General features: G+C 43.5%; 1 protein-coding gene across 1 annotated transcript in view; it reads left to right on the top strand.

Moving 5' to 3' along the window:
* Nucleotides 1-16,528, top strand: part of LOC120997471 (transmembrane protein 26-like) — a 61,870-nt gene that overhangs the window by 20,098 nt on the left and 25,244 nt on the right. Inside the window, exon 2 of the mRNA XM_040427557.1 lies at nt 14,377-14,594. Within this exon, the coding sequence (XP_040283491.1) occupies nt 14,398-14,594 (197 nt within the window). The 5' untranslated portion in view covers nt 14,377-14,397. The remainder of the gene's footprint in view (nt 1-14,376; nt 14,595-16,528) is intronic.

The raw sequence follows: 16,528 nt of genomic DNA, 5'->3' as shown, positions 1-16,528 counted from the left end.
GCAAGAATTCTTCTTGTTTTAATATAAACAATAGAAACAACGCGTTTCGGGGATTACAGTCTCCCCTTCATCAGGTTTCATAATGATACAATGGATATAGCAAATAGATGAATATTTATAGATAAAACATGTTAAAAAAAAACGCCAAAAAGATGCACCTGGTTGACGCCCCCTAAGGGGAGGGGCCACCCCTAGGTGTCATCTTGAATGCAGTCTAAGTTTTTATATATAAAAAACAAACAATGTTGTGAGTGTATAGTTGTTAATAGAGATTGGAAATAAAACCACTTACATATTTATCAAGAAATGAACATTATTACTAGTAGAAAAAACTCCCGGTCATGTGATCGCAAGTGCAAGCGATCACATGGCTCGGGAGACCGGAAGCAGAAGCATCCTCTGGTGATCGCCGTCCTCCTATGCAAAGATAGGGGGAGAGAGGCCGGGCACCACGATAACAGCTATACACTCACAACATTGTTTGTTTTTTATATATAAAAACTTAGACTGCATTCAAGATGACACCTAGGGGTGGCCCCTCCCCTTAGGGGGCGTCACCCAGGTGCCCCTTTTTTTTTTTTTTTACATGTTTTATCTATAAATATTCATCTATTTGCTATATCCATTGTATCATTATGAAACCTGATGAAGGGGAGACTGTAATCCCCGAAACGCGTTGTTTCTATTGTTTCTATTAAAACAAGTAGTTGAACACAACCACGTAAAGATGGTCAGGCTATTGATATCAATAATGAGCTAAACCCTTTAATCATATGACAATTCACATATAGTGGGTAGCTTCTAATAAAACTTAACATTTAATGTTTATATATAAAATAATAGGCCCAAAAAGTTTACAAAAAATGTTGCATTGATTACAACTAAAACTGCATAGGTATGTTAAATAGCAGTATATCTAAAGGTGAGGAAGGGACCCAATAAAGGGACAGCAATATAGATAGAGTGAGAGGAAAAACAGACGGAAGGACACAGTGCTGGGTCTCAAGCCCTAGGTGTCCCTAGGTCTGTCTCTGTACCCACTCTAGCTTACAAGCCCTAGAGTCTCCCTTCCTATTTTTAGACTGCCCAGCTTCGTCTGGCAGGTGTGAACAGGTCCAATCACTCCGGATACTACTGGTAGTCCAAACACAGCTAGCGAAAGTATATGAAATTTGGCTACACAGTGCTTCTGCCTGAAAAATCAAGATATGATGATACAGCACTAGTGTCGCCCAATACACTGGGGACCTGGTTATGTCCCTTTTGATGGTAATTAGAGTAATTTTCAGTCCCCTGAGGAATTGGTAGTAACCAAGGAAACGCGTCGGGACATCTCTAATTACCATCAAAAGGGACATAACCAGGTCCCCAGTGTATTGGGCGACACTAGTGCTGTATCATCATATCTTGATTTTTCAGGCAGAAGCACTGTGTAGCCAAATTTCGTATACTTTCGCTAGCTGTGTTTGGACTACCAGTAGTATCCGGAGTGATTGGACCTGTTCACACCCGCCAAACGAAGCTGGGCAGTCTAAATATAGGAAGGGAGACTCTAGGGCTTGTAAGCTAGAGTGGGTACAGAGACAGACCTAGGGACACCTAGGGCTTGAGACCCAGCACTGTGTCCTTCCGTCTGTTTTTCCTCTCACTCTATCTATATTGCTGTCCCTTTATTGGGTCCCTTCCTCACCTTTAGATATACTGCTATTTAACATACCTATGCAGTTTTACAGGGAGTGCAGAATTATTAGGCAAGTTGTATTTTTGAGGATTAATTTTATTATTGAACAACAACCATGTTCTCAATGAACCCAAAAAACTCATTAATATCAAAGCTGAATATTTTTGGAAGTAGTTTTTAGTTTGTTTTTAGTTTTAGCTATTTTAGGGGGATATCTGTGTGTGCAGGTGACTATTACTGTGCATAATTATTAGGCAACTTAACAAAAAACAAATATATACCCATTTCAATTATTTATTTTTACCAGTGAAACCAATATAACATCTCAACATTCACAAATATACATTTCTGACATTCAAAAACAAAACAAAAACAAATCAGTGACCAATATAGCCACCTTTCTTTGCAAGGACACTCAAAAGCCTGCCATCCATGGATTCTGTCAGTGTTTTGATCTGTTCACCATCAACATTGCGTGCAGCAGCAACCACAGCCTCCCAGACACTGTTCAGAGAGGTGTACTGTTTTCCCTCCTTGTAAATCTCACATTTGATGATGGACCACAGGTTCTCAATGGGGTTCAGATCAGGTGAACAAGGAGGCCATGTCATTAGATTTTCTTCTTTTATACCCTTTCTTGCCAGCCACGCTGTGGAGTACTTGGACGCGTGTGATGGAGCCTTGTCCTGCATGAAAATCATGTTTTTCTTGAAGGATGCAGACTTCTTCCTGTACCACTGCTTGAAGAAGGTGTCTTCCAGAAACTGGCAGTAGGACTGGGAGTTGAGCTTGACTCCATCCTCAACCCGAAAAGGCCCCACAAGCTCATCTTTGATGATACCAGCCCAAACCAGTACTCCACCTCCACCTTGCTGGCGTCTGAGTCGGACTGGAGCTCTCTGCCCTTTACCAATCCAGCCACGGGCCCATCCATCTGGCCCATCAAGACTCACTCTCATTTCATCAGTCCATAAAACCTTAGAAAAATCATTCTTGAGATATTTCTTGGCCCAGTCTTGACGTTTTCAGCTTGTGTGTCTTGTTCAGTGGTGGTCGTCTTTCAGCCTTTCTTACCTTGGCCATGTCTCTGAGTATTGCACACCTTGTGCTTTTGGGCACTCCAGTGATGTTGCAGCTCTGAAATATGGCCAAACTGGTGGCAAGTGGCATCTTGGCAGCTGCACGCTTGACTTTTCTCAGTTCATGGGCAGTTATTTTGCGCCTTGGTTTTTCCACATGCTTCTTGCGACCCTGTTGACTATTTTGAATGAAACGCTTGATTGTTCGATGATCACGCTTCAGAAGCTTTGCAATTTTAAGAGTGCTGCATCCCTCTGCAAGATATCTCACTATTTTTGACTTTTCTGAGCCTGTCAAGTCCTTCTTTTGACCCATTTTGCCAAAGGAAAGGAAGTTGCCTAATAATTATGCACACCTAATATAGGGTGTTGATGTCATTAGACCACACCCCTTCTCATTACAGAGATGCACATCACCTAATATGCTTAATTGGTAGTAGGCTTTCGAGCCTATACAGCTTGGAGTAAGACAACATGCATAAAGAGAATGATGTGGTCAAAATACTCATTTGCCTAATAATTCTGCACTCCCTGTAGTTGTAATCAATGCAACATTTTTTGTAAACTTTTTGGGCCTATTATTTTATATATAAACATTAAATGTTAAGTTTTATTAGAAGCTACCCACTATATGTGAATTGTCGTTCTATTAAAACAAGAAGAATTCTTGCATTAAGACCGTCTTCTCCAGTGATTTCGCGCCGAAGCAGAAACTTTCTCTTTCTCTACTGAAAATTCCTTTTTGGGGGATTGGACATCCCATCCAAAAGAACAAACAATCTGCGGCTGCAGTCCTGGCAAAAAGACCTTATTTCTACTAAGTCTATAGTAGAGTTGTGCCTACCTAAGCACAACTCTACAAGGTGAGTGTGGATATTTCTCACTTTACTAATTTATTTGGTTAAACAATACTACCCTATTGTGCGCTCCCTTTTCTCTCCTTTTCCCTCATTTGGAGGGGAATCTAGATTTGTCCTTGACATAAGATTCCTTTTAGTATAAACAAAAGACAGAGGGGCGGTATTCCATACTGCATGTCTGCATTAGTCTTCAGAGTGAGGAGGCGTGTCTCTCAGTAATCCAGTCTGATTGGCTGGCAGAAATCTGTTGGATACAGCAAGTGTGTATGGGGAGTGAGGTAAAGCAGTTTTGGCCTCAGAACTGGTAGAGGAGCCATCTTGAGAAGATCCTCATATTGTAGAGGTTAAAACAGCCATAACTAAGAGAAATTCAAAGAAAACGGTGGTGTGTGAAGAAACTAAAGACTGCTTTGTGAATAATGCTGCAGCAGTAGTAAATCAAACTGTTTAAAAGACAATGCAGCCCCTTGCTGTGTCAGGGTAGTTTGAGCTTTTGGGCCAGTGGAGTTGTAGTCGAACCACACCTTCAGTTTGAGATTTCTGAAGAAGCGGTTTGAGTCCAACTCAAACTGGAACCAGGGCCGGTTTTAGAAAAAATGTGGCCCTGGGCAAAATCAAAAGTGGGGCCCCAAATCTTGTAATAATGTACTAACAACACAGTTACATTCTGTTGATTCCGATGCTCCCTCACATATTTACACGCCGTAAAGCTCCTCACACAGTTCTTCATCCTCATTGCCCCAGAATATGCCACAGGCTCCCTCCCCTCACAGCAATGAGTTCCCCTTACTCACGGCATCTTAGAGTGTTAAAAACCGGAAGCGCTGGATTCCTCTTCAGGTGCGCTTTCCTCCAGAGGAGATCAGGGAAAGCACCCTGTTCTAAAAATGAGTCGTAGCCTGTACTAGGCTTCCAGGCTCATTGTTAGTATATCCCAGTTTAGTCCCTAGATGGCAGCACTGAACTGTGATAAAGTGATTTCTATGCAGAATAATGGAGCAATTTACATCTGATGATTGTAAATTGTGGTCCACTTGGGGAACTTAACAAAAAGAAAATAAAAATTTGAAAATATAAAAAACCATAGAAATTAATCACCCCCATTCCCTAAAATAAAAAGAAACAAAAAAATATAGAATTATGGGCATTGCTGCATGCGAAAGCGCCCATACTATGAATTTTTTTTTACAAAAGTTAGCCCATATGGAGAATGGAGTAACAGAATTTTTTTAAAAAAAGGCAGTTTCGAGTTTTTTTTCATCACTTTATCTCCCAAGAAAATTTAATAAAAAGTGATCAAGTCATACACAACCCAAATGTTATTGTCAAAAACGACAGATCGTCCCACAAAAAATGAGCCCCCACATATCTCCGTGAACATAACTATAAAAAGATTATGATGGTCAGAATATCGCAATGAAAAGAGAAAAAACTTTTTTTACGAATTGAGTCCTGATGAGGTTTAACTTGCTGCAGAGAGCGGGCCTATAGAGGTCCTGAGTGGGGGGGCTGTTAGAGTTGACACCTTTCCCAACAAAAAATACTGGTTACACTAGTTAAAAAGGTTGGTGTGGGTTAATACAGGTGTTATTTGATCATATTTTACGCTTTTGCTCCATTTTTTTTCTCAATGAAATCAAACTTTTCACTGTTGGGGACACCTTGTATACTTAAGTTTCATTTAGCCTCTATTTTTAAAATTTTTCTATGGGATTCAAACTCACAACCTTCTACATTAATGGCAAAAGCCTTAACCACTGGGCTGTAGAGCTCAATGCTGTGTTTTTGTTAAAAAACCTCAGAAGTTTCTCTTGTATTATACAAGAGAAACTTTTATGAGGTTTTTCAGCAGTAAATTAGCATTGATCTCTATAGCCTAGTGGTTAAGGTTTTTACCTGTAATGTAGAAGGTTGTGAGTTCAAATCTCCACAGAAACATTTTAGAAATACTGGTTACACAAGTTAAAGAGGACCTTTCATGGGTCCAAACATCCTAAACTAAGTATCAGGATACGTAAGGCATAGTGCAGGGATCTAACCGCACTTAATATTTTTTTATGGGCGCTGCTCCGTTCGCCCGCTGTGGTCCCGTTGGATTCTCCTGCCTGGTATGCTAATTTTAGCATCGGAACAATGAGGAGGAGACTGAGTCTTTCTCCGTGGCAGTCTCCTTCTCCCTGGCTGTAGCGCTGTCCAATCGCAGCGCAGGGCATCACAGCCAGGGAGAAGGAGACGCCCACGGAGAAAGACTCAGTCTCCTCCTCATTGTTCCGATGCTAAAATTGGCATACCAGGTGGGAGAATACAACGGGGGCCAAAGCTGGCGAACGGAGCGGCGCCCAGAAAAAATTTTAAGTTCAGTTAAATCCCTGCACTATGCTCTACGTATCCTGATACTTAGTTTATAATGTTTGGACCCATGAAAGGTCCTCTTTAAAATGGTTGGTGTAGGTTAATAAGGGTGTTATTTGATCATATTATGTTTTGCTCCATTTTTTTTTTCTCAATAAAATCACATTGGGAACACCCTGTGTATTAAGTTTTATTTAGCCTCTATTTAAAAAAAAGTTTCTGTAGGGAGTTGAACTCACAACCTTCTACATTAAAGGGGTTGTCCGGGTTCAGAGCTGAACTCAGACATACCCATAATTTCACCCAGGCAGCCCCCCTGATGTTAGCATCTGATCATCTCATGCTCTGATGTGCTCCCTTGCCCTGTGCTATATCGCACAGGGCAAGGGCTCTTTTGATTACAATAACACACTGCCGGTGTCACCGCCAGTTCTGTGAGAAGGTCTGTTAGACGTTCTTCTCTACCTCTTGCATAACGTTCTTTGTTTTGGTTTCACTTTGTCATCTCCTTTCCTTCACCCAGCTGTCACCTATTTACACTAATTGTCTCCCTTTATATTCCCTCCCATACTGCCTCACTTTGCGGTTTATACTACTTCCTGGATGAGTTGTTCACTGCTGGAGGCTGCTACTGCTGATTACTCAGATAAGTCTTTTTCCTTTATTTGTGTTTCCTTGCTGGCTTGATTCTAGGTGACCCTGACTCCGTCCGTATTAAGTGCAGGGAGCCGGTGGTCGTGTCCCCTCACTATTATAGGGTTTTCAGGTGTCACACAGTATTAGGTAAGTGGGCATGCAATCGTCTACTATAAAGATCTTTGCATGGGCATAGCAGTCAGGGAGAGCTCTAGGGGTTTTATAGGGCTCGCCCATATGCTCCTTAGTTTGTGATCAAGCCAGTCAGATGTTTATTAATAAGTTCCAGCTTTCTGCAACACCACCTGTGACATTATAAACCAACATAACCGTCTTAAGCATGGATCCGGTTTCAGCCTTGATTGACCGCATGCAAGGTCTTTCGCTGGAGGTAGCAGATCTCCGTAAAACTGTGTCTCAGTTTCAGGTGACCGGTTCTGCTGGCGTTCATGGAGTTTGTTCCGAGCCTAAGATCTCGTTTCCGGATACGTTCTCCGGGGGTAGTGAGAATTTTGTTCGCTTTAGAGAGGCTTGCAAACTCCATTTTCGCCTACTTCCCCATTCCTCTGGTGATGAGGAGCAGAGGGTGGGGATCATCATCTCGCTGCTCAGGGATAACGCTCAGTCTTGGGCCTTTCCGCTGCCGGTGGGGGCACGGCCCCTCCGATCGGTGGATGAATTTTTTGTAGCCCTGGGACAGATATATGATGACCTGGATCGTATTGCTCTGGCTGAATCTAAACTGCGTCTTTTATGCCAGGGTAAACAGTCCGCAGAGATATATTGTTCTGAATTTCGGAGATGGGCAGCTGATACTGGTTGGAATGATGCTGCACTCCGAAGTCAATTTTGCCATGGTCTTTCGGAAAGATTGAAAGATGCATTTGCTTTTCATGAGAGACCAGCCTTGTTAGAATCTGCCATGTCTCTAGCTGTTCGTATTGACAGGCGCCTTAGAGAGAGAGAGGAGACTACTCCTTCCTGTCATATTCAGTCCAAGGACAGTGGGGCTGTCTCATTCAGTGCACAGGGGTCTCAGTCTCTCTCAATCCCCTCTGAGAAGGAGGCCATGCAGCTGGGTTTGCTTGCCTCTGATAGTAGAGGATTCAGCTCTCAGAGGAGGGTTTGTTTCTGTTTTGGGGGTATAAATCATTTGGCTAATGTTTGCCCCTCTAGGAGATTCATGGAGTTTTCTGAGGGTAATAAAAGAAAAACAAAAAGAAAAAAACCCTCTAAAAACTTTCCATTTGCTACTATTGGCAAGGTTGATGCGGAAATTTAAGGTTTGCCGTTTACTTGTAGTTCCCGTTTTCTCCTACCTGCCAGGGTGGCGCTAGACAGCAAGAACATTGTTTGTGAGATTTTTGCAGATAGTGGAGCAGCTGTCAATCTCATTGATAATCAATTTGCAATAACGCATGGTTTCCAGGTATGCACTGGATATACCTGTTTTTGCTATCGATTCCGCTCCACTTTCTCAAAGATCGTTAAAGGGCATAGTTCACAATATCCGTTTGACTCTGGGTGACGCTCATGTTGAGGATATGTCATTTTTCGTCTTAAGCGGATTACCTACTCCCCTAGTGTTGGGGCTACCCTGGCTCACTAAACATAACCCCACCATTGATTGGCAAGCAAGGCAAATAAATGGTTGGAGTGAGTTTTGCAGAGAGAATTGCCTCACGGCGTCTCTTTCAGAGGTTTCTACCAAGACTGTGCCATCTTTTCTCTCTGAATTTTCGGATGTGTTTTCCGAGAGTGGTGTCCAGGAGTTGCCCCCTCACCGGGGGTACGACTGCCCTATTAATCTCATCCCAGGCGCCAAGCTGCCAAAATCACGCTTATACAATCTCTCCCAACCTGAAAGAGTCGCTATGCGTACTTATATCTCTGAGAGCCTGAAAAAGGGACACATCCGACCCCCAAAGTCACCTGTTGCCGCTGGGTTTTGTTTGTTAAGAAAAAAGATGGTTCTTTAAGACCTTGTCTGGATTTCAGGGAGCTGAACCGTATCACGATTCGTGACCCATATCCGCTTCCTCTGATCCCGGACCTGTTTAACCAGATTGTTGGGGCTAAGGTTTTTTCTAAGTTGGATTTAAGAGGGGCATACAACCTAGTCAGGGTCAGGGAAGGGGACGGATGGAAGACGGCCTTCAATACCCCTGAGGGTCATTTCGAGAATTTGGTTATGCCCTTTGGTTTGATGAATGCTCCGGCCGTCTTCCAACATTTGTGAACAGCATTTTTTATCATTTAATGGGGAAATTTGTACTGGTGTATCTAGATGACATTTTGATTTTTTTCTCCTGATTTCAAGACTCATCGAGACCACCTACGTCAGGTCTTGCTGATTCTGCGGGAGAATAAATTGTACGCTAAACTGGAAAAATGTGTGTTTGCTGTTCCGGAGATTCAATTTCTTAGTTTTCTTCTCTCCGCTTCTGGTTTTCGCATGGACCCTGAGAAGGTCAGCGCTGTGCTTGATTGGGAGCTTCCTGAGAATCAGAAGGCGCTGATGCGGTTTTTGGGTTTTGTTAATTATTACAGAAAGTTCATTTTGAATTATTCCTCTGTTGTTAAGCCACTCACTGATATGACTAAAAAGGGGGTAGATTTTTCTTTGTGGTCGGTAGATGCGCTTAAAGCCTTTTCTACTATCAAAGAGAGTTTTGCTTCCGCTCCCATTTTGGTACAACCTGATATCTCTCTACCGTTTATTGTTGAGATGGACGCTGAGGTGGGTGTGGGTGCGGTCTTATCTCAGGGTCCCTCTCCTGCCAAATGGTGACCGTGTGCTTTTTTCTCAAGGAAACTCTCCTCTGCCGAGAGAAATTACGATGTTGGAGATAGGGAGTTGTTGGCCATCAAATTAGATTTTGATGAATGGCACCATTGGTTAGAGGGAGCCAGACACCCTATTACCGTGTTTACAGACCACTTTGAATCGGCCAAGCGTCTGAACCCGAGACAGGCCAGATGGTCTTTGTTCTTTTCTAGGTTTAATTTTCTTGTTACCTTCCGCCCTGGGGTTAAAAATGTGAAGGCGGATGCCCTGTCACGTTGTTTTCCGGGAGGGGGAACTTTAAAGACCCGGGTCCCATTTTGGCTGAAGGGGTGGTCGTCTCTGCTCTTTATCCTGATTTGGAGGCAGAGGTTCAGGCAGCCCAGGCAGAGGCTCCTGATCTTTGTCCCCCTGGGAGGTTGTTTGTGCCTCTCGCTTTACGACGCAAGGTTTTTAAGGAGCACCACGATACTGTCCTTGCTGGGCACCCGGGGAGTAGAGCCACAGTGGATCTCATTGCTCAGAGATTCTGGTGGCCGGCTCTTCGTAAGACGGTTGAGGGTTTTGTGGCAGCCTGCGAGACCTGCGCTCGTGCCAAGGTCCTTCATTCACGGCCATCAGGTTTTTTCCTCCCGTTATCCATTCCTTCCCGTCCTTGAACGCATCTGTCCATGGACTTCATTACGGACCTGCCTCGTTCCTCGGGGAAGACTGTGATTCTGGTAGTAGTGGACCGTTTTAGCAAAACGGCGCATTTCATTCCCTTTCCTGGGTTACCCAATGCTAAGACGCTGGCGCAAGCGTTTGTTGATCACATTGTTAAATTGCATGGCATTCCTTCAGATATCGTTTCAGATAGGGGCACGCAATTTGTTTCCAGATTCTGGAAGGCCTTCTGTTCTCGCTTGGGGGTTCGGTTGTCGTTCTCTTCTGCTTTTCACCCGCAGTCGAATGGTCAGACCGAACGCGTCAATCAGAATCTGGAGACATATCTGCGCTGTTTTGTGGCAGAGAATCAGGAGGATTGGTGTTCTTTTTTGTCCCTTGCTGAGTTTGCTTTAAATAACCGTCGCCAGGAGTCCTCTGATAAGTCACCATTTTTTGGTGCATATGGGTTTCATCCGCAGTTTGGGACATTCTCTCTCTGAGAGGAGTCTTCTGGTTTACCTGATGAGGAGAGATCTTTGTCATTTATTTGGCAAAAGATTCAGGGTAATCTGAAGAGGATGAGTAAAAGATATAAGCGTGTGGCGGATAAGAGACGTGTGCCTGGTCCGGACCTGAATGTGGGTGATCTGGTGTGGTTGTCTACAAAGAATATCAAACTGAAGGTTCCCTCCTGGAAGTTGGGTCCTAAGTTTATTGGGCCTTACAAGATCTTGTCCGTCATCAATCCCGTTGCCTTCCGTCTTGATCTTCCTCAGACTTGGAAGATCCATAATGTTTTTCACAGGTCCCTATTAAAACCTTATGTCCAACCCACTGTACCCTCCTCTTTGCCTCCTCCTCCGATTGTTGTTGATGGTAATCTTGAATTTCAGGTCTCTAGGATTGTGGATTCTCGCATTATCCGCGGTTCTCTCCAGTACCTCGTTCATTGGGAGGGTTATGGTCCTGAGGAGAGGATGTGGTTCCCAGTGGCGGACATTAAGGCCACTCGTCTCATCAGGGCTTTCCATAGGTCTCATCCTGAGAAGGTGGGTTCTGAGTGTCCAGAGTCCACCCGTAGAGGGAGGGGTACTGTCACCGCCAGTTCTGTGAGAAGGTCTGTTAGACGTTCTTCTCTACCTCTTGCATGACGTTCTTTGTTTTGGTTTCACTTTGTCATCTCCTTTCCTTCTCCCAGCTGTCACCTATTTACACTAATTGTCTCCCTTTATATTCCCTCCCATACTGCCTCACTTTGCGGTTTACACTACTTCCTGGATGAGTTGTTCACTGCTGGAGGCTGCTACTGCTGATTCCTCAGATAAGTCTTTTTCCTTTATTTGTGTTTCCTTGCTGGCTTGATTCTAGGTGACCCTGACTCCGTCCGTATTAAGTGCAGGGAGCCGGTGGTCGTGTCCCCTCACTATTATAGGGTTTTCAGGTGTCACACAGTATTAGGTACGTGGACATGCAATCGTCTACCATAAAGACCTTTGCGAGGGCATAGCAGTCAAGGAGAGCTCTAGGGGTTTTATAGGGCTCACCCATATGCTCCTTAGTTTGGGATCAAGCCAGTCGGATGTTTATTTATAAGTTCCAGCTTTCTGCAACACCACCCGTGACAGCCGGGTAGAAGCTTCTGCCCGGCTATGTGTTCAGTGACGTCACCGGCTCTGATGGGAGTGCTTTAGCACTGCCCTAGCCATTTTACAGGCTAGCGCAGCTCTAAAGCCCACCCATTAGTGCCGGTGACATTACTGGGCTTACTGGCAGCCCCATAGAGAGCCCAGTACATCACCGTAACTCCGGAAAATGCCTTTGCCCTGCGCGATGTAGCGCAGGGCAAAGGAGAGCATCGGAGCATGAACTGCTCTGATGCTCGTCAGGGGGGCTGCCTGGGTGAAAATGGAGGTGTGTCTAGGTTTAGCTCTGAACCTAGACAACCCCTTTAAGAGGCAGAACCTTAACCACTGGGCTATAAAGCTCAATGCTAAATTAGTGCTGAAAAACCTCATAGAGGTTTCTCTTCTGTCAAAAACAGCATAGAAGGTGCTCTTGTCTTATACAAGAGAAACTTCAATGAGGTTTTTCAGCAGTACCTAATCTGTGAGCTCTATAGCCCAATGGTTAAGGTTTTTGCCTGTAATGTAGAAGGTTGTGGGTTCGAATCCCCACAGAAACATTTTAAAAATACTGGTTACACACGTTAAAAAGGTTGGTGTAGGCTAATACGGGTGTTATTTGATCATATTTTTCATTTTGCTCCATTTTTTCTCTCAATAAAATCAAATTTTTCACTGTTGGGAACACCCCATGTATTTAAGTTTTATTTAGCCTTTATTTTTAAAAGTTTTTGTAGGGATTTGAACTCACAACCTTTTACATTAAGGGCCAGAACCTTAACCACTGGGCTATAGTACTCAATGCTATGTCAGTGCCAAAAAACATCATAGAAGTTTCTCTTCTATTAAAAAAACAGCACAGAAGTTTTTCTTGTATAATACCAGGTTTTTCAGCATTGACTTACTATTGAGCTCTATAACCCAGTGGTTAATGTTCTTGACATTAATGTAGAAGGTTGTGAGTTTAAATCCCCCCAGAGACATTTCAAAAACAGAGTTTAAATTAAATTAGATTTATATTTATAATGACAATGCTTGGGAATACCCCTTTCATGTTCATAACACTGACTCCATATATAAAGTCAGAGCAGGGACTCCTAAGCTGGGAAATTCCCCACTCTGGAGTCCAAACTGCTCACCCTTCTGGGTAGGACTGAAGCAGGGGGTCCCTTAGAAGATCGGGCTCTCTGTGCTGTGGTTCTTCCTGTATCTTCTATACCGGCAGCCCTCTCTCTCCTACTTGGTCGCTTTGGGTAGTTAATCCCTGATGGTCCAAAAAAAAAAAAAAACTTCAGACTTAGTACTCTTTGATCTGTTGGGATATTTTGCTATTTTAGATGGTCTCTATGCAGATGTTTGTTCAGGTTCCCACATAGTTTTCCAAGTATATACATTGCCTGATAAAAGAATGTTGCTTTAAATCACACTTATGCACTATAGCACTGTATGGATTACACTGCACGTATTTATGTACCGTATATGAAAGATGACATTCACTTAGAGATGTGAATTATGTACATGAATGCAATATTTTCACTTTCTTGTATCGATTATGCACTTATTAATTAATGAACCATTCATGTTTACATGGCTATATATGTACTCACACTTTTAAATGCACTTGTCTTGAGATAGGTCCAATGAGGGGACAGAAACGTCACTGCGACATGTGTGAATAAGGGACACTTGTTTTTTCACTGTGTGTGTTATATATACAGTACAGACCAAAAGTTTGGACACACCTTCTCATTCAAAGAGTTTTCTTTATTTTCATGACTATGAAAATTGTAGATTCACACTGAAGGCATCAAAACTATGAATTAACACATGTGGAATTATATACATAACAAACAAGTGTGAAACAACTGAAAATATGTCATATTCTAGGTTCTTCAAAGTAGCCACCTTTTGCTTTGATTACTGCTTTGCACACTCTTGGCATTCTCTTGATGAGCTTCAAGAGGTAGTCCTCTGAAATGGTTTTCACTTCACAGGTGTGCCCTGTCAGGTTTAATAAGTGGGATTTCTTGCCTTATAAATGGGGTTGGGACCATCAGTGGCGTTGAGGAGAAATCAGGTGGATACACAGCTGATAGTCCTACTTAATAGACTGTTAGAATTGGTATTATGGCAAGAAAAAAGCAGCTAAGTAAAGAAAAACGAGTGGCCATCATTACTTTAAGAAATTAAGTTTAGTCAGTCAGCCGAAAAATTGGGAAAACTTTGAAAGTAAGGGCTATTTGACCATAAAGGAGAGTGATGGGGTGCTGCGCCAGATGACCTGGCCTCCACAGTCACCGGACCTGAACCCAATCGAGATGGTTTGGGGTGAGCTGGACCGCAGAGTGAAGGCAAAAGGGCCAACAAGTGCTAAGCATCTCTGGGAACTCCTTCAAGACTGTTGGAAGACCATTTCAGGGGACTACCTCTTAAAGCTCATCAAAAGAATGCCAAGAGTGTGCAAAGCAGTAATCAAAGCAAAAGGTGGCTACTTTGAAGAACCTAGAATATGACATATTTTCAGTTGTTTCACACTTGTTTGTTATGTATATAATTCCACATGTGTTAATTCATAGTTTTGAGGCCTTCATAGTCGTGAAAATAAAGAAAACTCTTTGAATAAGAAGGTGTGTCCAAACTTTTGGTCTGTACTGTATATATATATATATATATATATATATATATATCTTTTTTTTTTTATGTCTCCTCACAGATTACAGGTAAAAGTATCACAATGAAGTGTAACTGTATGAAGATACTGGCAGCCATCTTAAGTCGTCTATTATACGCTCTCCATGGAGGAATTATGATATTTTTAACGGTTTTTATCACGAATGATTTCTTCTACTGTACTCTTTTCATTGGAATCGTGCTCTTGTTCATTGAGATGATTGTAACACTGAAGATGACAAAATATGGAGAATGGAAATGGTAATACAGACCACGGGCAGATTGAATTTACATTTTTATATTAAAGACAGCTATATAATTTCTCTAACACCACATGAATGTGGTCTATTGGGTGCTAAATTTCAAGTATTCTCGGCCAGATGATCGCTAACGAGCGTTCATAGAAATACTCGTTAGCAATTATCTGGCAGTGTAAAAATGTTGCCGATTACCTGATGAATCAGCAAAACGCTCATTCATCGGGTAAGGCCTCATGCATACGAACGTGTGCCAGCTGGGCCCGTGCTGCGGACCGCAAATTGTGGTCCGCAATGCACTGGCACCGACCGTGGGGCCACCGCATGCGGATTGTGGACCTATTCACTTGAATGGGGTCCGCGATCTGCATCCGACTGTCTGCATGCACTACTTTTTTTGCAGTGCGGAGGCACGGACATAGTGCTTCCGTGGGCTTCCGATCCGTGTTACGCACCGCACCTCCTCTCCCAGATTCAAGACCCATTCAAGTGAATGGGTCTGCTGTTTGCGGGTCTGCTGTGTCATTCATGCGGTCACAAAAATTATAAATTACCGGCAGGAGAGCTGGATTCCCCCCGCCCCCCTTAGCCTGCGAATGCACACTAACTATCACCATGCCTTTGCCCACATTGGGCTGTGTATTGTGCATTCCCAGGCCCAGTGGTGATGCGGACAGGCGTCAGATTTCGTCAGCAGGAAAGAAAGAATGAGAGCATTAGAATACAGGGCTAGCCGGAGGATACACAGGGACGAAGTTAGGAGGCTGGGGGACCTGGACACTTGCAGCAAACTCTCTGCTCCTGGGCACTTGCAATGGCTCAGTTGCATATGGTTAAAACTTCCTTTTTGATGCTTTGGAGACCATAACAAACTAAATAAAGGTAACAATAGCGTCATGAACTTGTGTCCCACAGAGCTATATGATTAGTTTAAAACGTGTCAAGTAGGTGCAGACCCTCTTTAAGCAGAAAATTGCGGGTGCGTTGCGGGAACATGCGTGATTTTTCAGCGCGAGTGCAAAACATTGTAATACGTTTTGCACTCGCATAAGAAAAATCGTGCATGTTTGGTACCCAAACCCGAACTTCTTCACAGTTAAGATATACCATCGGATTGGCGAAAACTCCGGGTACCTCCGTTGATAGATGCTCCTAGTGCTTTCCGAGGACTCCAAGCACTCCACTTGACACCGTACGCACTGCAGACCCCACAAACCACCAAAGCTTGGTTGAGGTCTCACCGTCTCCTACCCACCCTGGACCTACGACAAGGCTCCAGGCTCCAGTGGGTGAACCTCTCCTAAAACCAGAGAGCAGGAACAGCTCTTAAAAGAGCTAGTAGTTATAGCCAGGGGAGTATAGCAAATCTCCCAGCGTATAGCAATCCCCAGCGTCGATCAGTTACCCAAACATCAGCCTCAACATGATAAAGGGTAAAACAGGAACACTTTATTGAGGGCTACCCGCCCGTATTTATGCAGGTCCCTATCTGGTGGACACGCCCCTAGGGGACCAGAATGAAGACTGTGACACAGGACAGATATGCAGCACTGCAGGATACACAGATACAATACATCCCCACAATGCATCATGGTTTCCTCCTCTCTGCCCTGGAGACACCCGAGGAGTAATCCAATTATCTCTCAAGACAAAGGAACACACCCCCACAGCAAACACAGACATTTAACATATTCCCAGATAGCTCAAGTCTGAGTGCATATCATTAGGTGAATGGCACTCAGAATACACAAATACAATAAAATTAGCTATCTGGGTACCCTCACATAACAAAATACAATTGCAAAGACAGATTTAAGCTGTGCGGCCGGTCTGTCTGCTCCTTTAAAGTTAGTATGGGCCATAATCCTGAGGCAAGAGGCTAGTAGCCAGGCCCCTCCGAAACCCAGTGGCGAGGTTGGTTTCGCCACAGCGGACATG

Source organism: Bufo bufo, chromosome 1 (genome assembly GCF_905171765.1).
Source record: "Bufo bufo chromosome 1, aBufBuf1.1, whole genome shotgun sequence".
Taxonomy (NCBI): domain Eukaryota; kingdom Metazoa; phylum Chordata; class Amphibia; order Anura; family Bufonidae; genus Bufo; species Bufo bufo.
Note: the sequence above shows the minus strand (reverse complement) of the source record. Positions and strands in the feature narration are given on the sequence as shown.